Source organism: Haliotis rubra, unplaced genomic scaffold (genome assembly GCF_003918875.1).
Source record: "Haliotis rubra isolate DU_JTF1 unplaced genomic scaffold, ASM391887v1 Scf830, whole genome shotgun sequence".
Taxonomy (NCBI): Eukaryota; Metazoa; Mollusca; class Gastropoda; order Lepetellida; family Haliotidae; genus Haliotis; species Haliotis rubra.
Window position 1 is genome coordinate 169,590 of NW_025767558.1, and position 25,559 is coordinate 195,148.

Sequence of the window (25,559 nt, forward strand, 5' to 3'; positions counted from 1 at the left end):
ACTCACAGTGCTTTTTAAGATAAATTGCTTTCCAGGCTTTAAATTATAGGTAGCAGATATTGTTTTCTATGAGCAACATGTAGTTGGAGTATTAAGTAAAGATAAGATACATGGATGAACAATGTCACCTGTAATAGTAATAAAGCAATTGTTAGTTCATGTATGTCATCACCCGTGAAGGTCCGGGTTAGAATATTGATCTTCAGTAACCCATGCTTGTCGTAACAGGCGACTAACGGGATCGGGTGGTCAGGGTCGCTGACTTGGTTGACACATGTCATCGGTTCCCAATTGCGCAGGTCAATGCTCATGTTGTTGATCACTGGATTGTCTGGTCTAGACTCGATAATTTACAGACCGCCGCCACATAGCTGGAATATTGCTTAGTGCGGCGTAAAACTAAATTCACTCACTCACTCATGTATGTTATCCTTACCTTAAAATTGTAGTTGTGGAGACGAACAAATATTTTTTCTTTGTCATTTTAGCTGTTTTAACACATAGTTGATTTCTTGACAGTTATAATCAGACTGAACATGAGTAGCACAAAAATGTTTTTTTTTGAAGTGTAGGTATATTCATGCAATGTATTTTGTTTATTTATGAATCAAATGTATATTTATTTATTGCTTGAATATTTTCTGCAATAGTTAAGTGTATTAAATCCATATAAGGTAATCCTGAGGAGGAAGTAGAACAAGAAGATCACAGTGATAACCTCAGTTGTTGTATGTAAACAGTATACTATTTACCTGCAACTAATCTGGAATACAATTTTCACTTGAGGGACTGTCAGAGTAATTTCTTTCCATACTAAATGCTCTACAAAGGCCAGCATTTTTGTTTATTTCTTGATTTTCATATATGTCTGGCAATGACATGATTACAATGAATTAAACAATGAGATTTAAAAAGAAATGTTTTCACTGCTGAATAATTATTATATTTTGTATTTTCCCTAAAACATTTCTGACATTATATTCTTGATCAATTCCAAATATATTCATTACCCGATGTTAGAAATAAGATGTTCAGGAATACTTCTTGGCAAAACATATTTATCAGGAGTCATGGTAAATCAAGATGAAGACAAAAGATGGCCTAAACTAAAAATGAGCTTCCAGCTCCATGGACAACTTAGAACAGATCTCAAATCCAGGGTTATTGATGGTGATTATGATACTGATGGACCTGGTAACTCTTCATGTTGACTATAAACTTTGGTATCAGTTGAAGGGTGGCAGTGGTGGTTGTGTCAGATGAATTTATTCCAGAATGGTGAAGAAAGATTTAACATTTCTCGGTTTTCACAACTAATGTGACAAGAATAATACTTGGAGAACAACTGGTTTTGGTTTGTACAGGATGAATTTAACCATATCTTTACATAAATATTGAGATAATTTTACACATGCATTCATGTTAATTATGATTTTTGTATAGAAGATGAAGTATACTTAATTATGTGGTGAAATACATATCAGGTTCTTAAGTGGAATCAAGTCTGAATTTAATTTCAAAACCCTGTCAGCCATTTTATATACTTGAGGTGTGTTTTGAAAATTTCATGTTAAATGGTGTGGTAAAATGTGACTGCATCACATGTTTCAAGGTAAGATTACTTTGAAATAAGTCAGTGATGGCTATTTTTCTCACTTATGCATAAGTATTTGCAATTTCATAGATCTAGTGAATACCTGATCACATTGTTATACATAGTGTTCAAGTTAATAGAATTACAACCTAACACATATGAAACATATATGTAACATTGATTACAACACCATAGTTTTCATGATACGATATGAGTTATTTGTTGGCATAGTGTTAAATGGGATCACAGTAAAAGCAGTTTGTCAGTGACACTATAAGCGTGTCATTTTCTTAATAGACACTATTTTTTCACTAATTATTAAGTATGCATGTGTAAGAGATTTTTACATTTGTCCAAGAGATTATGTATCTGTTTGTACAGTATACCGGTACTAATTTTACGAAAGCCAGAATTCATGTGAACTCAAAATACAAATTCTGACAATTGTTTTGTGAACTCTACATGGCACACCACACATGGCTATGATGACTACGCATACATTGAAGGTGTGTCTGTATTTGTGTTTCAGCTACCATGGGGAACCCCAGCTATTACATGTGTACAATACAGTTCCAGCTGTCTTCAAAACAATGTGAAGAAAAAGGTAAGCTGTGTATTGCATATTACATAAATGTCTTGTTTCTTAAGACTGGGGCGGTGGTGTAGCCTAGTGGTTAAGGCTTTCGCTCGTCACACAGAAGATCCGGGTTCGATTCCCCACATGGGTACAATGTGTGAAGCCCATTTCTGGTGTCCCTCGCCATGATATTGCTGGAATATTGCTAATTAGTGCCGTAAAACCCAACTCACTCACTTATTAAGACTAACACACCACTAGTTTTTGTTACATTATGCATTTTTAAGAAAAAATTGAAATTTGTCTTAAAAGTGGATATCTTCTGCAACTCTGATCTATTATCTGGGGCAGTGGGGTAGCCCAGTGGTTAAAGTGTTCGCTTGTCACACCAAAGACCCAGGTTCTATTCCCCACATGGGTACAATGTGTGAAGCCCATTTCTGGTGTCGCCTGCCGTGATATTGTTGGAATATTTCTAAAAGTGGCGAAAACCATACTCACTCACTATTTATAAATTATTTACCTATCTTATATATAAGATGAACAAACATACTTCATATTATACAGTGATACTGTTTTTCATCAAGTCACATGATGTGGTCATATGACTTGATCTAACATGTCTTACAGTCGAAATGTGTATGACGATCTACAGTTATAACAAACTGTACTATCATTGAACTGGATTGATTGAACAGATTTGAACAGATACAGTGTTCATGAATGGTGTTGCAAAGTAACAGGACATTGGGTCCTGTAAGTTTCAGATGTCTGTCTGACCCATTGAAAATTCACAGGACCCAAAGAATAAAATTAAACACACATTTCAGATTTAACATTTCTTATAATTGGCATTGAAATTATTAACAAACATAAGATTTATAAACAACAAACAAGTGACACATGTCACATATAACAACTTCAGTCAAAGTCATTGTGAAATATACAGTCAGACACTGGGGCCGGCGGGTTGTAGACTTCTATCCGACCTTTGGCGAATCTGACGGATGTCAGAGGGTCAGACGCTATTCGTGAACACTGCAGATATAATCAATATACCACTTCCTTGTTGTAAATAGCATCGTTGAACCTGACTGACTGCGGCCGTGATGTTTAAGGATGGCTTGGTTTGTTGTTTAACGCCACACTCAGCATTTTTTCAGCATTATAATGACTTTCTGTAAATAATCAACAACCCAGTGATCACAGCATGAGCATAGATCTACACAATAAGATGCATGTGTCTTCCAAGTCAGCAAGTCTGACCACCCAATCCCCTTAGTCACATATCTTACGACAAGCACGGGTTGTTGAAAAAACAATTCTAACCCACATCTTCACAGGTGTTTCATTGTAAATAGCATTGTTAATTCTGACTGACGGCCACCATGATGTTTCAGGGTGGATCGTGCAGAAGGGGAGGGAGGACGAGATAGCGAGGGAGACGCTGTTGGAATGGTGTGTTCAGATCCTACAGCACTGCATGAAGATCACGTGAGTACATCGTACTGGTTTTACAATAACACTGTACTCATCAGCAGTGATACTCAGGGACAGAAAGGTCATCAGTAAGATGTATAAGGACTACTCTCGGTATTTGTTAATACATGTATTGATACTTCAATTCTTTGTTGTCATCTTGGTCTCAAAGAGGTGTGCTGGCCTTGGTCACATACTGAAGCACAATTGCATGTGTGATGTCCTCTTGGGGAAATGACTTTGTTTGAAATGTGCCCCTGTCCACCCAGCAATTAACGGGTACCCGGTAGGGTGAGATAGTAATGTGACAGTTAACTTTCTAGTGCCTTATAGGCAGCTAGGTTATATACGCTTGTGCACTGTTCCTTAAACCAGGATAATAATATACTGCAGGGATATAAACATCCATTGACATGTGGCATTAATAGTTTCAAGCGAACTCTTCTTCTTCTTCTTCTTCTTCTTCTTCTTCTTCTTCTTCTTCTTCTTCTTCTTCTTCTTAGCAGACCAAATGCTTTCTGTACTGCACCATGATTTGTTTGGATGGGCCTTAATTAATTCTGGCAGATGGATCCCATCATTTCATCTGAAAATATTTTCAATTACATTGTATGACAAATTTGCTCCCTCAAATTCAGTCTGATCATATATTTGTGTTTAATGTGATACCATAACAGTGTACCTAAATGTGGCTTTATGTTGGTACCTCTAACAAAACGGAGTGCGGAAGGTCGCGGGTTCGATCCCCGACCGCGTCATACCAAAAGACGTTAAAATATGGTACTTGTTGGTCCCTGCCTGGTGCTCAGCATTAATGGGTACAATAAGGACTGGTCGGCTCGAGGAGTCAGTATAATGTGTCTGAGTGGGGTATTCATGCTTCACTGCGGCATGGTATCTCATGCACGTCATCATGTAAGCGAAATATTCTCAAGCACGACGTTAAACCCAATTCCACCACCACCACCCCACTACCACCACTACCTCTAACAAAGCACTGTCTTCTTTTCACAGTCGAGACCAGTATGCACAAGAAATAGAACTTGGTTTAGACAAACCTGCTCAAGTTCGTTACTATGGTGACACTAGGAAAGAAACTTTGTTAAAATACCGAAAATCGCCAGTAAAGCCTTCAATCAACCCTGCAGTCAGAGGCCAGAAGCCACGGATACCTCACATGTACGACGACCGCAACGAGGGGAAACAACTCATGCTGACTTCACATATGGATGGCACAACAGTAGCATAGTATCCTTGTTTGGGGAAACTTTCAGATTTATTCAAGATAGTTTGTCAGTTTGGATCATCCTGTCATTTTATTTGTCTGGACGTTTAGTGTACATCTGTAGTTGTTATTTGGGGAAATTGGCTAAATAGTTGTCAGATTTTAGTTTTAATTTGTACAGAGTTGAATTTGAGTGACAAATAATGTACCTCTGTGTTTGTATCAGAACTTAAAGGGTTGGGAAAACAAGACCTATCTGCTCAAACTAGATTTATTGAAACTGGAGCTAGAATTCTTGAAAGATGACCTTCCATGATAAATGTCATGCAACTCAAAGCAAGCCAGGAACAAACATGGGAAGGCTTACAAACATGTCAAATTTACTGTACATTTCATAGGGTAAAAATTATCTCAGAGCAGGAGCAGGAATATCCCTGTGCACTCAAAATAGTCACACTTAGTGTCACGTCAACAGGGAAAGGTTATATTCAGGATTGATTCACTGAAACATGTTATGTATCCATAAAAAAATAGGAACTTAAGAATCAATAGATGTATTATTCTGTTAGAGTGTGTGATTGTCAAAACAATAAAAACTTCTAATCCAGCCTTTGCATAATAGAACAAAATGCCTTCATTAAATACTGTATTTTAGGTCGATGCTCATGGTGTCAATCACTGGATTGTCTGCCAATACTGAATTATTTACAGACCACAATCATTTAGCTGGAATATCACTGAGCATGGAGTTAAACATTAAAAAAACATACAGAAGTTTCAAGGTCATTCTGGTCAGTGCAGATACAAGCAATACACTTCCTTGACCGTTGTCCAGCTACCCATCTGGCCGTCCAGCAGTGGTGAGCAGCGGGGCAGGGTATGGCCGGCCAGGGTACTACACTATAGCGTACACAGACGACCTTGACATGAAGATGCTGGCCTGCTTCACACCGGCTGGGAAAGGGTGCTGTTATCATCCCAATGGTGTGGTCAAGTGAGTCAACCTTGACCATCATTCTTGTATTTATTACCAATAGGTTTAGAAAAAATAAGCTCATTAAAATAATATGTGCATAAGTGCAAATATAAGGCATACAATATGGTATTATTGGAATCATTCTAATCTTGCTGGCAAGATAACGTCCAAAAAGTTGATTATTTTTGCATGTGGGGCTGGTTCGATGCTGTTGGTTAGTAAAACCAGTATTACCATCATGTCTGTATTAAAATCTTCTCATCAATCGTCGTGGAGGTTGTGTAGCCTGGTGGTTCACTCGTCATGCCAAAGACCCGGGTTCAATTCCGCAAATGGGTACAATGTGTGAAGCCAATTTCTGCAGGTTCAAATGAATGTAGGTCTGAGTATGTTTCTAGGGTTTTCAGCACTATTCCTGTCTTCATGGGTTTCACCAAAGTGATTATCATCTGAGACCTGCATCTCGCCATTCTTTCCCACCTCATGCTAACACTGTGCCTTATAATTAGAATACTGTTCAGAGCGGCACAAAACCCACTCACTCACTCTGTGTCTCACTGTGTGCTGCAGGTTTCTAGCAACAGAGAAGGGAGGTCACCTGGCAGAAGACGACGGAACGGTCAACCAAAAATGGAAGTGGCCACTTGGAAATGTGAAAATAACATCCCCAGTTGGTTTCCAGGTGAGATATCTCAGAGCAAATTCAACAGCCATTTATTATATTGTCTATTTGTGTAAGGACTTGGGTTGGGTTGTTGGTTAACGCCACACACAGCAATATTCCAGCCATATGGTGGCTTGAAGGACTTGTAGAAGTATAGATGATTCAATGGATCATCTAAATGTATTTATCACGCTTATATAAACTGGCATACCTGCACGTTCTTGGCTACTTGTAGCTGTAGTAATCATAGTGTTCGCCTACTGAGATACCAGTTTAACATTGTTTTTGATTGATTGAATTCAGTTTAATGCTGTACTCAGCAATATTCCAGCTATATGGCGGCTGCCTGTAAATAATCGAGTCTGGACTAGACAATCCAGTGATCAACAGCATGAGCATCGATCTACGCAATTGGGATACAATGACATGTGTCTACCAAGTCAGTGAGCTTGACCACCCAATCCTGTTAGTCGCCTCTCATGACAATAATAGGTTACTGAAGACTAAATCTAACCCAGATCTTTACGGGTCAGTTCAACATGGATATCCAGCTTAAGAGGCAATATACCGACTCTAAGACTGCCATGATCCACTTGCAGTGTTGACCGCCTCCGTGGTGTAGTGGTTAGGGCCTCCGCCCGGAGAGCGGAATGTCGCGGGTTCGATCCCCGGTCGCGTCATACCAAAAGACGTTAAAATATGGTACTTGTTGGTCCCTGCCTGGTGCTCGTCATTAATGGGTACAACAAAGACTGGTCGGCTCGAAGTCAGTATAATGTGTCTGAGTGGGGTATTCATGCTTCACTGCGGCATGGTATCTCAGTGGGCTAGCACTATAAAACCAGCTTCAGTCTGAGCTAGTACAAGCAGCTGCACATACACATACACACGCATGCACGTCGTCATATGAGCGAAATATTCTCCAGCACGACGTTAAACCCAATTTCACCTCACCTCACCTCACTTCCAGTGTTAGAGTATCGAAGATCCCTTTGTGCAAGTGGGCACAGCATTTGTTTTTCATATCTTCTAAAGGGTGAGCACAAGGCAGAAGAGAGTGAGTGAGTATGATTTTACAACTCTAGCAATATTCCAGCAATATCATGCCAGGTGACACCAGAAATGGGCTTCACATATTGTACCCATGTGGGGAATTGAACCAGGGTCTTCAGCGTGACGAGTGGACGCTCATCAGGCTACCTCACCGAACCAGGCAGATTAGAACTGAATTACAGTAATCCATGCAAGTCTCTGACTAAATGGAACCTTTGGTCAGGCTCATACATTCCACATACATGATTTGTCTGGCCAAGACATAATCATATACAGGTGCTGTGACAGAAATCATCATCATCATCCTTTTCGATGACCTGCATTGTTGTTAATGTGTTTGTGGCCATGTTCCAGATAAACAGTTTCCTGACTTTCCGCTGCGTGAGCCAGAGCTCCATGGTGCTACACTTCAACTGTATGAAGGAGAGTGCTAAGTTCCCCGTGGGGCCAGTGCCCGGAGCTGTCGAGCCGCGACAAGGAGACGAAAATGTGAGCAAATTAAACCTGTCGGTTTCATAAAATGTTTAGAATTTGTTTGTACTGGAAATAAAAAAGAATCATGAGCAAATATTCCAGTTCTCATCTTCTTATCAATAGTGATGGATATATAGTCATCATCGTCATCGTCATCATCATCATCATCATACTTGTCAATGAACAGATCTGATCCCCCATTCTTTTGTCACTTCTTCCTCCTCTCCCTCTCCTTCCTTTTCTTCTTCCTCTTCCTCTTCTTCCCCATCTCCTTGCTCATTCTCTTCCTCCTCTTCTTCCCCATCCTCTCTCTCCCCTCTTCTTCCTCTTCCTCCCCTCTTCTTCTTCCTCCTCTTCTTCATCCCCTTCCTCTTCCACTATTCTTCATCCTCCTCATTTTCTTCTCTTCTTCCTTCATTTTCCTTCTTTTCTCTTCCTCCTCTTTCCTGCCTCCTCTTTTCTTCCTTCCTCCTATTCCTTATTCCTCTTCCTCCTTTTTAACTCCTCCTTTTCTTCATCTTCCTCCTTTCTTCCTCCTCATCTTCCTAGTCAGTGACTTTTGTTCTTCCTCTTAATATCATCTTGCTGACATTGTATAGTACATTGCTCACACTGTCAACCTCTGGTTTTCACACCCAATTAGACTATTAAAAACTGCAGTGATACAGCTGAAATACTGTTGTCAGACAGCAGCATAAAGGAACATTCTTCATCCTCTCCATCCAAAATCGCCATGTCAAGGATGCATATAGTTTCTTAAATTGTACAATGATTTGCACTGTAAATGTTTCTGTTTTCACTGCTAATCTGTGTATGTGTTGCCGCGAGCCACTCCTGTAGATGTTTAATGTTCGCAATGTATGATGTTTCAGGAACAGCTACTAACAACTTTCACCTTCTCATCACGAGCTGCCAAAGAACTACTCAGGCTTTTTGCACCAAAGACTAAAACAAAATCAAAATCAAAGAAAAAGGTGACACTAACAGTTTTATTTGCATATTAGGAACACAAAACTAAACCAGTCAATTTTCACCACTTCACAATTTTATCTAACTTTTACAAATTAATACTGTACACATAGTATTAGACCTAGAGATCAGCTGAACCAGATCAAGGTATTTCCACAGGTGCACAATTGAAGTCCCAGGTTCTCTATAATATTACTTGTTTCCTGAGTAAGTTAAAATTATAATGTGACTGTCAAATTGGCAATATCTTGACCACATTGCTACTTGTTTAGTTTATAAGTGGGAGAAGACGTTTCAAATATAAGGGACATGACCAGCACATGTATTGGCTAAAAATAGAATAATTGCCAAAGATTATGAAATTATTCGGGGGTTTAACATATTGTAAAGCTTTCACAGTGCAATCTAACCTGTGAAAAAGGGCACAATTTTATTCTTACAGAGTAATCATTTTATCACTATGGAAACCATGATGAAATGTGTCTGCACATAAATTATTTGGTGTCATTTAAGTAGGTCATATGGGTAAAATACATTGTGCTAAAATATCTGAAGATATAGATTGATGTGTATGTAGACTAGGGACAGATGTGTCTTCAGAAGTGAGTATGTTAGAAATTTAGATCACGTCAGCAATATTTCATCCACATCGTGACAAGTGGTCTTTCGAAACCTATGTAAAAAACAGAATCAGTTATTTTCCCTAATCTTACAGGAACATTGCTGAGGGCAGAGTTAAACAAAAACCTTCACTTCATGAAATGGAATGTTAACTATTAACATTCCGTCAATTGTTTGGTATTGTCTTGGTTAAATTCTGGTGACTGATATAAGTCAATACCGCTATTGTCTACTGTTCAATGCTTCATGCTGCAAAATACTGGCCACCTGACATCCCGATCCCTTTAGTCGCCTATTACAACAAGCATGGGTTGCTGAAAACCAAGTCTAACGCAGATTTTTGTGGATTGCGATAAGATAAACAGACAAAAATGGAAAAGACACACTGTACTGCACATAATTTTAAGAAAATTTTCTCAGCACAGTTTGCTCTTCTGGTTTGAAACACATTATCTCTATGCCATTGTTAAGTCAAACATTTGATGTCTTTGTGATAAAACCAATGACTTGTGTGTCACATGAAGAACCTTGCACATTGACACTGTTTTGTTATTTTATCAGTTTTATAATATCTGTTAATTCTGCTGTATCAAGAGTTGTTTGTGGGTGTTGAGTTGATGAGGATGTTGTCGGCTCCAGGATAAGTACAAGGGTCAGCTTGCGGAACTCCAGAAGATGATGGACGAGCAGGACCGGATCATGTATGATACGGAGGCTGACAAGGAGCTTGCCCGGCTCCAGAGGAAGGCAAGGTGAGGTGGACAGCAGCATACAGACAGAGGGATGGGGATTTCAAGGAAGGATGTTTGTTTGTTTGTTTGTTTGTTTGTTTGTTTGTTCCAACTTCCATTAAGGATTTTACAGTTGATAAATTAATAGATCAATGGCATTGATTGATTGATTTTTAACACTACATTCAGCAATATACCAGCTATATGGCATCTGTCTGTAAATAAACGAGTCTGGACCAGACAATCCAGTGATGAAAAGCATCAATCTACACAGCTGGGTTACGATGACATGTGTCAACCAAGTGTGACCACCCCATCCAATTAGTTACCTCTTACAAGCATGGGTCGCTGAAGACCAATTTTAACTTGGATCTTCACAGGTTTTTCAAGGAAGGAATTTTGAGTTACAATTTGAATAATCTTCTCTTCTATTTTTTTCTAATTTAAATCTTAATCAAAGTAGTGGATGGTATTGATTATCAAGGGCAGACAACTCTTTCAAGGTAGACAACTCCTGAAAATGATTGTTGGAATTTTCTTGCACGTGAAGGGAATATTTATTAGTAAAATCAGTGGAAAAAATATCTTCAAAATGATTCACTTCTTAAGTGTTTAATTTTGTTTTGCTTTGTTACCAGTTGCCATATTTTTTGTACATCTAGTCACATTTAAGTTCGCATATTGTTTGAATCACATGCATTTTAATTTAAGCATGAATCACATCACAATCTCCGAAGAATTATCTTTCACATATTTTGCACATTCTATATTTTGAACTCACAGAAACTTAGTAGATGATTGGTTGGAGCACTACCGTCTGGCACTGGAGATGTGCACGCCCACACTGAACTCTCTGCAAGACATGCCATCTGTACGGCGTCGCTATGCTCAGTCGGCTCGACTGGCCACAGACGCTGTAGGCATCATCAGGAGTGTGTCAGTGTCAATGTCCAGATCGCCGGACACTAGTAACGTATTCCGGACACTAAGAGCACCGTCAGCTCCTGCAGGTAATGGAAGTCTATGACTGTTTGGTTTGATTGTTATTTAATGCCAAACTCAGCAATATTCCAGCTATATGGCGGCGGTCTGTAGATAATCGAGTCTGGACCAGACAGTCCAGTGATCAACAGCATGAGCATAAAACTACGCAATTGGGATACGATAACATGCGTCATCCAAGTCAACAAGCATGCCCACCCGATCCCGTTAGTTGCCTCTTATGACAAGTATGGGTTACTAAAGACCAATTATAACCCGGACCTTCATGGGTGACTGATTGTCTTGAGGGTTTAGATAAGTAGCGTACCAAAAATCAAAACACTCAATACATTTAAGTTGTCAAAAAGGAAGTTTAATGTAAACTGACAATAAAATAATTCTTAGTGAAAAATAGATTAAACAAAAATGTAAAGAAATAGATAAGATTCTATGCCAGCACTTCTTACGGTTTTGAAAATATCTTGGTTTAAATATCTATCAAATATTGAAGTGAGAGACAGATGATGACTTTGACGGAAGCAGTCAGACAGCCCATAACTGTCTTTTGAAATTCCCTGAGACTGCATTATAAGATAACACATTCCGGCTGTCACAACGAACATGCTGATTGGTCAGATGAAAGGTCAGTCTGACATGACCGGTATTGGGATGCCCTCAAATTTTGGTTTACTGGTGAATTAAAATGAAACCTGATTTCCCTAAGACAAGCTTAAGATGATATGTTAGTTTGTTGTTTACAGCTGAGTCAGCTATATGAGTGCAGCACAACATCTGCCTCGAAATGACAGATCTTTGCCAGATTGCTGTGTAGCTGAGACTGACCACCCAATGTCAGTCTGCTCCCTAGTCTTATGATGATAATATAATAACAATATATTATTTCAGGGAATCAGAAGAGAGAGTCATCAGCGGTCGAGAGTCGTCAGTCATCACCTAATCGGTTATCAACTGTGAAGTTTGAGGAGAAGTCTGAGATGTACACGTATGGACAGGGAGATGGAGGAACAGTGTCTCCTACAGCTGTAGCTGTCATGAGAAGACTGTCAGAGTTAGTAAACATTGATGTCAGAGTTAGTAAACATTGAAGTCAGAGTTAGTAAACATTGAAGTCAGAGTTAGTGAAGTCAGAGTTAGGCAATATTGAAGTCAGAGTTAGTAATCACTGAAGTCAGAGTTAGTCAATATTGAAGTCAGAGTTAGTAATCACTAAAGTCAGAGTTAGTAATCACTGAAGTCAGAGTTAGTAAACATTGAAATCAGAGTTGGTAATCACTGAAGTCAGAGTTAGGAAATATTGAAGTCAGAGTTAGTAATCACTGAAGTCAGAGTTAGTCAATTTTGAAGTCAGAGTTAGGAATCACTGAAGTCAGAGTTAGTAATCACTGAAGTCAAGGTTAGTCAATATTGAAGTCAGAGTTAGTAATCATTGAAAAGAGTTAGTAATCACTGAAGAGTTGGTAGTCAGTTGAAGTCAGAGTTAGTAAACATTGAAGTCAGAGTTAGTAATCACTGAAGTCAGAGTTAGTCACATAGTTAGTAATTAGTCAGAGTTCGTAAATATTCAAGTCAGAGAATTAAATATTGAAGTCAGAGTTAGTAATCACTGAAGTCAGTCAGTTAGTGGTAAAATATTGTTAGTCAATCATTGAAGTCAGAGTTAGTTAGTAATCATCACTGAAGTCAGAGTTAGTAATCACTGAAGTCAGAGTTAGTAAACATTGAAGTCAGAGTTAGTAATCACTGAAGTCAGAGTTAGTAAATATTGAAGTCATTGAAGTCAGAGTTAGTAAACAGAGTTAGAGTAAATATTGAAGTCAACATTGAAGTCAGTTTTAGAAGACATTGCAGTCAGGATCATGAAATGTAGACGTCAGGGTTAGTAATAATTGAAATCAACATTGAAGTCGGAGATAGTATATTGAACTCAACATTTAATTCAGTTAGTAAACATTGAATTCAGAGTAAAAAAACACTGAGGAAGCTGTTTTACATGGGAACATTATAATTAAGCACTTGCTACTCCCGAGATGAGCAAGACATCTGTATGCATCCATTTTTGTTATGGTGGCTGCATGGTGTCCGTCATATTATTTTTCAACTATTCTTCTTCACAGAGTTGGATCCAGAGCCCAGTCAGCTCACGGTCAGTGTAAATCTCCCACCCGACAGAACACCAACATCTCCCTGCCAGAACGCATCCGTTCCGCCACCTTGTATCACAGCACATGTCCTCTGGCTGTGCGACAGTTTGCCATGACAGGGATAAAGAGTCAGTGTCGATGTAACCGTTACGCCATCCCCCACGTCACAGACATCGAAGTTTGACGAGTTCATCATCAGGGAAGCTCCACCATCCCAGCTCCAGATCGTGTGTGTCGTATCCTCTCTGTAAGTGACGCTAATTGTTGTTCAAGACTTACATGTGTTGTTATCCCTGCTTAGGGACCATTCAATATTTATGGGTAGGAGGGGTGATGCTGATTTTAAGGGGGGTCAGCCATTTTGTTCTGGGGAGGTAGTGGGGTCATCAATCTTGTACACATGTACTAGGGGGGTGTCATTTAATTTTGTACATGACATGCAGAGGGGTCACTTACTTTGTACATGAATTTTAGGGGGGAGTCATTCACATTGTACATGCTACTCCATATAAATCATCATCACACCCCCTAGCCGTAAATTATTAACGGTCTCTTATGAGATTTGGTTATACATTGTAGGGAGATGTTTAGACTGTAAGAAGGGTACTTATGTTTTGCTTACATTCTTCTAAAGTTGGCTCAGAATGGTAGTCTTGCAGTTTGAATATGTATACATGTATATATTACTGAGGTTTTAATGTGTTGAATGAGAGTGATCTCCCTTTGAACGTAGATGCACAAGACCTACAGTTACAAACTTCTTGTTTTCATCATTGAACACTTTCAAGGGTTCGTACTTATGTCATTTTGCACATTTTAAATTTGACTGAAAAACTGAAACATAGGCGTAGGAACGGGGGTCAGGGGTGGCAATTGCGCCCCCATCTTTTGAAGGATAATGACATCAAAGAGAATTTTATACTGTACTGTCAGTAATTATCTGACACAAATTATCAAATGATAATCATATGATAATAGTAAAGATAATAATGTCAAAAAGAAATATCTACTGACTCGTGAGCGATTATCCATGACTAATTATCAAACAATTATCATATGGTAATAATAAGGAATCCTATCAAAGAGAGTTGATGCTAACCTCCCCTTCACCCCCTGCAGCTACTCCCACGCTACAGGGGCCGAGGACATGTTGAACCAGCTGTACAACAACATGAACCGAAACCGGACACGCCCATGCACCCAGTGTCGGGGGGACACATACAGGATATTCAAGTACGACATCAACACCGCAGCGAACATGTCCGACCACACACAACCTCTTCTCCTCACCAGACATAATGTGGTTCCTGGAATGTTTCTGGTAGGTTCTGGAGACAGATGTCTTTGATGTAGAGGTGGCAAGATGAGAGAGTTTAGTTTATCACCGCTTTTAGCAATAATCCAGCAATATCATGGCAGGGGACACCAGAAATGGGCCTCACACAGTGTAGCCATGTGGGGAATCGAACCCATGTCTTTGGCGTGACGAGCGTACACTTTAACCACAAGGCTACCCCACTGCCCAAGAGGTGGCAGGAATGTACCTGGCCAGATATAGGATGGTGATCTTGATTATTGTCAGGCATCAAGTCTTCTGAGTCAGGAGTGTCAGGAATTCCGTAATATAACCTGATTAGGGTCCGTAATTCTTGGGTAACATTATATGGATGCCAAACCAGATCTGGGTTAGAATAGGTCTTCAGCAACCCTGTCATACTTGTCATAAGAGGCGACCAACATGACCGCAGCATTGAACAACAAACAAACAAACAAAGATATGAATGCCAGGATTGTTCATGTTAATAGACTTGCTTATTTGGTGAATTGATTGTCATTGTTCTCTCTGGTTTGTGCTCCTAATATTGACCACTTGTCAATCCAGATTGGCTGGAATATCATTAAATGTGATGTGAATCTACAACAAAGATAACATGTGCCATTTAGGTTCACTGAAGAACACAAACGATCATCCCGTCTTGTTTCCAGGTCTATGCTGATGGCCGTCTGCTGTTCTGATTTGTCTGAAATATCATTAAATGTGATTTGAATGAACAAAAAAGACACCATGTACCATTCAGGTTCACTGAAAACACAAATGAACATCCCTTCTTGTTTCCAGATCTATGCTGATGGCCGTCTGCTGTTCTGCGATCACATCTTCAATGGCTACGGTAACACCAGCAGGAAGGACTTCAAGAAGCAGATCATGAAATCGAGGCTAGACTCACTGCAGGGCTATTCTCTGCCGAAAGATTTCAGATTTAGGTGAGTAGGACATTTGGAACAGTCATCACATAAATCATTTGCATCTCTGAGCTCCATACTCTCCAGTCATCAACTCACTGACAACTGCCATCTCTCTGTTCAGCCCTACAGACATTGACCATAGAACTTTCTTTCACATTAGTCAATTTCATTAGAATTCCCTCCCTCTATAGATAAACATCCATCTCAGTGTGAGAAGTGAGTGAGTGTGGTCTTACACTGCTTTTAGCAATACTCCAGCAATATCACAGCAGGGGACAACAGAAATAGGCTTCTCACATAGTACCCATGTGGGGAATCGAACCCGAGTCTTTGTCATAACAAGCCAATGCTTGAACCACTTGGCTACCCACCACCCCAAGTCTTGAAAACTTTACCTACCTGTTCTGAAGTTGCCTTAGCCCTGTTTGTAATCGTTTCTTTCTCCTTTTATATATCTATATTCAGTTTCGGTGCATGATTTTACATGAACTATGTTTATTACTTGTCTTTGTAGCACCTTGAGCAGTAATTACTATCGTTGTTGCTATTGTTGTTGCTGTTGTTGTTGTTGTTTATAACCTCCCAAAAGGGTTATGGTATGAATGGAACTTTATTGGTCAGTTTTGGTCAACCATTATGTTAATGTTTGGAGACCTTGGTGAAATGCTTGCCCTCAGAGGAACATTAACCTAATACACTTCAGGAATACTGAACGCTGTAACCCAGCTGACATAACCCTTCTCAAGATAATCACTTTCCTAATCTTAAACCAAATCAAAATCTCCACCCCAGGCTAGAAGTTACTGACGCAAACTCTTGACATCCTCATTCAGGGCTTACACATATAGAACTGTGGCCCTTGTCATGGTTTCTATCATACATGTTTAGATGTAGAGCACACCTGTTCAACCACCTGTCTGCATGGCAGTAGTGTGAGAACAGACATCCTTAGTTAGGGCCAAGGTTCACAAAAACTATGCCCAAACTATGTGTTATCAATGTTATGAAGTAAGAATCACCTTAGTCTGAATGAATGCCTTTTCTGATCTGATATGACGGGTGGTATATTTGTGTAAGTTACTTGTATACATTATGAGGATTAGTTAATGGAACCTTGTATATATTTTGACGAAAAGTTCATGGGATCTGTCTAATGGTGTTAGTGTTTGTATGCATGTATTGATAGTATTACATAAACGTCTGGCCATGTCATATATCACTGGACCAGGTTAATTTAGCATTGCAGCCAGAGTATGTCAGAGTAATCATATAAGGATATGTTTCTTATAATTATTTTATGCAACTGACTGTGATTTATTTCAAACATTAGCATATCTGGGTAACTGTTTACTATCAGCATTATTTCAGAGTATGTTCAAGGCGGTGGGGTAGCCTAGTATTTAAAGCATTCGCTCGTCACGCCGAAGACCCGGGTTCGAATCCCCACATGGGTACAATGTGTGAAGCCTATTTCTGGTGTCCCCCACCGTGATGTTGCTGGAATATTGCTAAAAGCGGCGTAAAACCAAACTCAGTCAGTCAGTCAGAGTATGTTCAGGTTTGTTCTTGGTCTGAACTTGATTTGGACAGACCATTGTCATAAATCGGGAATATTGCTATAGTCTGTTTGCAGTGAAAACATGCCCATGAATTTCACTTTAATAAAAAAGTTAATCAAATAAGTGAAATTAAGATTGCGAATCCTCATAACTTTACCTTGCCAATTTATCCATTTAAATCTCAGAATTTTATTCAATTTACGATAAAAGTTGTTTAACAAACGATCATAGATTCAAATCACTATTATTGGTGTGTATTACAAGGGGGTAAGCGCAGTAGTTGGAACAGTGAAACAAATGCATGTGCAGTATGTTATGAGTGTTAACGTAGACTAACCCTTCTTGTTCTCGTTGTTTCATTTAATGTGCATACCCCATTGTAATACAAACCAACAATAGCGATTTGAAACTATGATCATTTGTTAAACAACTTTTATCCTAAGTTGAATAAAATTCTGACATTTCAATGTTCAGTTGGCAAGGTAAAATTATGAGGATTCGCAATCTTAATTTCACTTTATTTGATTTACATTTATGTATAAAGTGAAATTCATCGGTACGTTTTCACTGCAAACAGACTATATCAGACATTAAAATGAATTCACTCACTGAAAGAAGAAGCCAGTTCGAAAAATACTGAAAATATGTTTTTGGCTGACAGAAATCAATGGATGCCGTCTAGAATCACCTATATGCTTGTCTCAGGAAGCTCTGTTGTATAGGCTAGATAGATTACTGCACTTTTACAACCCTCACACACTCAAATCAAGTCAAATTTGAAATCCTGAGATTCTGAGTGAGTGAGATTAGTTTGACATCACTTTTAGCAATATTCCAACAATATCATGATGGGTACACCAGAAATGGGCTTCACACATTGTACCCATGTGGGGAACCGAGCCGGAGTCTTCGGTGTGACAAGTGAACGCCTTTACCACTAGGCTACCCAACTGCCTCACTGATACTTTAAAATATGAATACATGTATTTGCTTTTGTCATGAAGGAGTCAATCAAGAATAGAACCCGAGTAGAGAACCTGATTTAAAATGCAAAATAATTATTTAAAAACAAAATTTTATATATTTTTATGCTCCAGCCCTAGTCGTGGTCGCCATGGAGCCCGGTCAGCATGGGGTGGGGAGATTGGTGGCGCCGGAGTGGACAACTATGGCAGTCCAGGGACGTCGGTCAGCAACGCACTCATGCCAAGACTTGATTCATCGGACAGTGGGGAGGGTCCTACCCTGGACAAAGTAAAGTAAGTATGACAGTTTCAAAGAGCACATAGATGTTGTACCTAGTCGTTCCTGGGCAACTGTTCGTCTGTCGTGAACATCCCTTACACTTATTATTAGTATTTATAAATTAATTTTCATTCACAGGTCAACATCATCATATTTACAAATATAGTACTTTTGAGAAAAATTACCACAAAGTAAACTCTTAAATAGTTTATTTAGGTTTTTAGATTTTCATTTATGATTTTAAAAAATTGTAGAAGTAAAATTCCAATATATTCTTGTAGTTTCTTTTTTCAAATTTTTAACTCCTTTGATCGAAATATTCAAATTTGATAGAATGCACATGATTTTTTTAATTATTATTATTAACAAGATTTAGCTGGATTATGTTGTGAAATAATAAAACACAAAATACCTAGTAGGAATATAGAAGTCAAATATGTCAAAGTATCTCATGTTTTTAATGTATTGTGTAGATCGATGCTCATGCCGTTGATCACTGGATTGTCTGATCTAGACTCGATTATTTACAGTCCTCTGCCATATAGCCGGAATATTGCTGAGTGCAGTGTTAAAAATCAATCAATCAATGTCATTGATCTATTAATTTATGAACTACGAGATCCTTAATGGAAATTCGAAAATTTTGTAGGTTTTGTCAAGCTTTTTCAAATGAATCTCAAACACACAAACATTTTCATGCTTATCAAAATTTCAACAGTTTCAAAGTCTTTAAACAGCATGTAGTTGTATTTAAGTGAATAACGTGACATGTTGAAGTTAGAAAGTTCTCTATCTGTTTGAAAAGCTATTTTCCATTTAACTGGTACAAGAGAAAGATACGACTGGTAAGTTTAGTGGGGATATAATGTATGAGCATAACAAGGTGTTTCTGTTTCCCTCATATAGCCATATGTTGGTAACCAGCTAGTGTAAGCATCTATGTCCACACTGTGGGATGTCTCGAGCTGGCTGGGTTGTTGTACGATCAGACTCCACTGCTGTATACACTGGTACACCTGTCTTACTTGGATATAGATGTAATTAAACGTGACTGAATTGGGGATTGGGTGGCTAATGTTGTTGAATGCAGTTAGTATTTGGACACTGAAGCAAGTGAGTTTAGTTTTACTCCACTTTTAGCAATATTCCAGCAATATCACGGTGGGGGACACCGGAAATGGGCTTCACACATTGTACCCATGTGGGAATCGAACCCGGGTCTTCGGTGTGACAAGCAAAACGCTTTAACCACTAGGTGGCCCCACTGAACCAAGGAAAAGGTCTTAAGAATCCTTCTGATGAAATAAACCCTATTACTGTGAGTGCTGTGATTAATATACTGAGCACAACAAATTAGGGATCATGAACATTTATGGAGATATATTTTGTACTGAAGACTTAGCACCCAATTTAAAAAATATTAATGATCCTTAACTGGTTTGTCCCAATTCTACTAGCATAGCTGGCTGAGGTGCTAGGCTGGTGATCCAGCGAGCGAGCTAGTGTACAGTATACAACCCTGTTCACTTAAAAGAACCAACGAATACGTTGGTAAATGTGGTAAATGACCAGATGGTGGCCACATGAATACGTGCAAACACCTAGTTGCGGGTAGAGCAACGTGCAGTGAACTTGGATAAAGTACTGTGACTATGTGTCCCAGTCCACCCAGCCGTGAATGGGTACATCGTAAGGATGGGAAAGCCACAATAACTCGGTGCGCCTAGTGGCTGCAAGAGTTGTGAGCGGGGAGTTGAGATTGATGATATGATGTGCCGCTGAGATTGATAGCCAGTGATCGAGGGGAAAAAATACCGGCGCCTTGAGCATGTACTAGTTGCATGGATATGTGCTATATAAACATCCTATAATAATAATAGGGCGGTGGGGTAGCCTAGTGGTCAAAGCGTTGGCTCGTCACGCCGGAGACCCGGGTTCGAATCCCCACATGGGCACAATGTGTGAAGCCCATTTCTGGTGTCCCCCGCGGTGATGTTGCTGGAATATTGCTAAAAGCGGCGTAAAACCAAACTCAGTCAGTCAGTCAGTATAATAATAATAATATAATAATAATAATAAATTGGAACTTATAATGCACCTTTTCCATGCACAAGGCCCATGCTCAAAGCGCTAACAAAGTGAGTGGATAATATACATATATACAATGAGGGACTAGTAGTTAGTCATAATGCAGTGAAAACAGATGAGTCTTGAGAAGTCGTTTGAAGGAATTAAAGTCAACTGCTGATTTAATGGTGATAGGGAGCAGGCAAGGGATTTCCTTCCAAAAGTTTGCAGTTTGAAAAGAGGCACAGAGAGTAGGTTCAGATTCTGAGAACGGAGCTGTCTTTCTGGAGTGTATGGGGTAAGAAGTTCTTTCAAGTATTCTGGGCCTTTGCCATTGAGGCATTTATAGACAAAACACAATATTTTAAAGTCAATTCTTGATTTAACAGGCAGCCAGTGGAGGTTTTTCATGACAGGTGTTATGTGGGAGCGCTTTGAAGTTCTGCTTATGATTCGGGAGGCTGTATTTTGGACATTTTGCAATTTTGATAGCAGCTTCTGACATTCCAGATTGATGTCATATCTGTCTAACATAACATTAAGGGGTTTACAGAAACTCTGGCGCTTCCAAATGAAATTTCTGGGCAAGGACTAATAAATAAGACTTCAGCATATGAAAACACATGTCTATATTTTAAACCGGTTGTAGATGTGACATTGACAGGTACCAGGTATACAGCATTGGCATCTTTTACAACAAATACCGCCAGTCAGCCATGTATGTTGGCTGGGTTATAATGTTCAGCCTGTGGTGTCGACAACCCGTCAACCTTGTTTTGTCCATGGATACAGAGAAATGTATCAATGTGTTGTATCGTCCTTGTATCCTTGGTAACAATAACTCCTAACAGATGAACAATGGTTTCATATTTTTAAATTACTTCTCTCTAACCAAACATTACCTGTTCTATCTAAGAAACTGTTTGGCATAGAATACTGATGCACAAAAATAAGGGAACATGTAACATTACTTTAAAATGAGGTCAGCTGTTTACAATACAAATAGACAAACTGTATCAAGGCCCACGTGAAGTTATCTTAGTGTGAGGACAGTATAAAGTGTGTTAAGACATGGACATCGTGATGTCCTGTTAGTACTGAGCCTGCTTTGTGCACGTGGGCATTCTTGTTTTCGCTACTTTGACAAACATTCAGTGGTTATGCCTTCAGACTCATAGCTGCTCACATATTTTCACACTTTCATTTCAGTTCACCTTGTCATAAAATCAATGTGATGGACCTAAACATTCATAAAAATAACCATCATTGGCAATATACACCTGGAATTCTCATGGCACACCTCATCTACCTTCAACAGTGATGGGTTTGTCTGAAAAATGTGTTCTATTGACTTGAACAGAGAACGGGACGGTGGGGTAGCCTAGTGGTTAAAGCGTTCCCCACATGGGTACAATGTGTGAAGCCCATTTCTGTTGTCCCCCGCTGTGATATTGCTGGAATATTGCTAAAAGCAGCAAAAAAACATACAAACTCACTGAACGGAGTACGCCAGTGGTATTTTGCCTGTGATACAAGCATTGAGATCTTGGAAGTATAACCACATTATTTTTAATATAATAACATTTGTTCACTTAATGCTTCATGTTTGTGAAACAAGGTCAAGATTAGGTTTCAGAACATTACCGTTTGTAGTTGATACAAGCTGATGTATCATTTGTGAGCCTTTAGTTCCAGCGTGGGACAGACACAGGAAGGTAATTTGGATGGAGTGGCGCAAGCACATTGTTGACACGTGCTCAGCACTTGTGCTGTGGAGGACATACTTCATACTGATCCCTGTTTTCATAATTCTGACTGTGCTTAAGAAGGAAAATTCATGAAACAAATACCAAACCAGACACATCTTGGCCAGATCATTTTTTTCTCAAGTTTTCATACATGAGTCTGATTTGAATAAATGAATTTTATTTTTATTTGCAAAATTTAATTGTTTCCCATAAATATTCTATTCTTTTTATTTTAAATATCTTTTTAATTGAATCTCTCCCTTTTTAGATCATAAACCACAATCCTTTTTGTATAGGTTTTTGAAAATAATATTTTGTATTTAACAAAGAAAATCTGTGAAACAATTTAAAAAATGGTCTTGCCTTACATATTTCAAACAAACCATTTTGTCAATATCTGTGAGTCACATCCAGTGCATTCCCCTTGATGCAGCCTACCCAGATTTACCCATGCCAGCTTAGAATATTTTATCCTCAAACTACCCCAAATTATCCACCAATTCCATGTCAATGAAACCCCTGTGCTTCTCAAACCTTGCAATTTATCCTGTGTGTTCTGCTGTATGCTCAGGTTTTCATGAAAATGTATATTTCATTGACATGGTGAGTTGTTGACAGGCTGTCACTCATCGCCAATGACAGGTGATGACGTACGCTATTTACATGGTATACATTTCAGAATCTCTAAGTACACAAGACGACTACTTCAAGCTATAGGTACAACGTGTGGCTGGTTTTGTATTTCTAGAGCTAGATCAATGCTGTAAATGTCTGATATTTGAAAAAATGATCCCTTAATAAGAATAAGTTTTGAAGCAATGGAATATTGAAAAGAAATACTTCACAAAACTTAATCCGCATTTTTAGCCATTACTCCCAAACCAGAGTCTGATGAAAGCTCTTTCGGTCTGATAATAGTCTAGATATTAGTTTGTATACTAAGATTAAAATCTACTAAAATAACACCAAGGTGTAACTTCAAGCAAGAAGATTGTAAAATATTTTACTCTCATTTTTATGAAACAATTGACCTTTTAAGAAACTCTTAACTTTTCTTTTCAATTTCATGGTACATAATCTTTATTTGAGACATTTTTTCAAAAACGTTTTTCAATACTCATAAAATTCAGAAAAACTGAAGAGCAGCTAGCCACAGATATATATTCAGACTCCAAATATTGTTTGCGTGACCCAGCTTGAATGGTTTATGTCATAGGGCGATCTATCGGCGGATCGGGCCATTACTAAACATGGTGCCTTGGAGGTAAATGTGGTTGTGTGGTTGTTCATTGTCTGTATGCACAGGGGTTGTAGGCATGTTTGAAGTGATAACATTACCTTGATGGTCATTCACGCTTGTTTTTACGGCACCTCTACCACGATTGTGTTTTCTTTAATTTGTCACCAATAAGTTTGAAAATAATATTTTAACTTATGCACTGTCCACCTTGCAATTTTCTGGCACCGTTTCCTTTCTGTTTAGCACTACAGTATTGGGTGTATTTGGTTTCCTGTGATCTGTTGAGAGATTTCATAGAACGATATGATACTGAATGATACATGCTCAGAGATACTGACTGGATGATGCTTTGACACTTACGTATCTTGATAGTGAGATCACGATACGATACATTGTACAGACAAAATGAGACAAAATTATTAATATGTACTGACATCATGATAATAAATAGCCAAACATTTACATTAGGTTTGATTGGCTGATTCATCACTATCAATAAAATATTTAATTTAATGGATGAAAGAAATCAAATCATGCAAAATATTTTTTCATTGTTTCCTCTTTTTTATATAACAATTACAAAATAAACTTTCAATTTTGCAATACATGCTCATGTTGTTCATCATTTGTACAGACTCGATTATTTACAGACTGCCACCATTTAGCTTGAATATTGCTGTGTGTGATGTTTAGCAAACAAACAAACAAACTTCTAGGAAAACAAACAAAACTTTTAGGCAAACAATTTCACTGGACGCACCAACAGGACATGTTTAGCCATAACATCAAGCATTTACAGTGGTGTATTATTTTTCTTTGGAATGGGGTTTATATGTGAGGACAAATTATTTTTTACAAAATTTTCTTTGATTTTAACATATTTTATTCACAAATGTGAAAGGGATTGGGGATAAGTTATCCAACTTAAACTACCCACTCCCCTAAATTTTCTTTAACATTTAATATATTTGTATGTACTGAAATAACCCAGTGTTTCACATGTTGGACCATTACAGTGATTACGAACTGATAAAAAAATTAACACAGCAGACTGATACTCAGACTGTCGACCACTAGTTTGTAATTTCCAGTCTCTGTAACATGGCACCCAGTGGAGGAACAAATTAAATTGTACAGTCCGTTTGGGTTCAAATGAGAACAATGAATGATTAAATAACTCGAAATGGGGATAAGTGCACAAAACATAAATGAGACACATGGTCCTGAAACCTCTGTACGCAACGGGATCTGAAATATGACGTTTTATGATCAATCACGGAAATTGTTTAAGAAACTATCATGTAACATTGTTCTGTTTTCGCGCTTCACACCGAGGGGTGACAAATGACTGGTGGAACAGCGCCGGCCGTATCCTGACTATTAGGGGGGCTGTGCTGGGTTGCATGATATACTGGAATAGGCACTTTTCTCAGTGTTTAATGCAACAGGATGCCAAATATACCAAATACTATATCTGTACTGATATCAAAATTACCTGTTTGATTGATATTCATAGAATGAATTAAGGGGCCTTCTATGATTTTTACTGATCAAAATGATATCTTTGGGTTTCCTGTTTCGATAATTAGCTACGACAATAGTGTTTCATGGATGGTTGAGAATATTGTAGAATGTTTTGTTATGTGTTGATGTGCACTAGACGTTGGTGAAGGGTTGCATAAACAAACATCGCGATTGTTATTGTGTGAGATAACTTATACTATAAGCTGAATATATTTAACTCTGTAAAAGTCCAGTGCTGGATGTGTGACTGATTTATTGTTCTATTTATTTTCAATTTTTTTTATTGCATTTTAGGTTTTGTTTTTCATTTGCAGTCACAATCACTTGAAATGAAATCATTGTCATATATGTATTATAAGACTTTTTTGCTTCTTTTGAATGTTTTGTGAAAATTATCCTAGTACTCTCACAAGGAAAGAACTT

The 25,559-nt window shown here is 38.5% G+C and overlaps 1 protein-coding gene across 1 annotated transcript in view; it reads left to right on the forward strand.

Moving 5' to 3' along the window:
* LOC124262328 overlaps positions 1–25,559 on the forward strand; it is a 56,462-nt gene that overhangs the window by 24,907 nt on the left and 5,996 nt on the right. Inside the window, 15 exon segments of the mRNA XM_046696820.1 lie at positions 2,124–2,198; positions 3,572–3,665; positions 4,665–4,898; positions 5,711–5,869; positions 6,422–6,533; positions 7,923–8,057; positions 8,915–9,016; positions 10,272–10,384; positions 11,147–11,373; positions 12,251–12,413; positions 13,480–13,684; positions 13,686–13,753; positions 14,626–14,827; positions 15,626–15,771; positions 18,410–18,571. Of these exon segments, the coding sequence (XP_046552776.1) occupies positions 2,124–2,198; positions 3,572–3,665; positions 4,665–4,898; positions 5,711–5,869; positions 6,422–6,533; positions 7,923–8,057; positions 8,915–9,016; positions 10,272–10,384; positions 11,147–11,373; positions 12,251–12,413; positions 13,480–13,684; positions 13,686–13,753; positions 14,626–14,827; positions 15,626–15,771; positions 18,410–18,571 (2,197 nt within the window).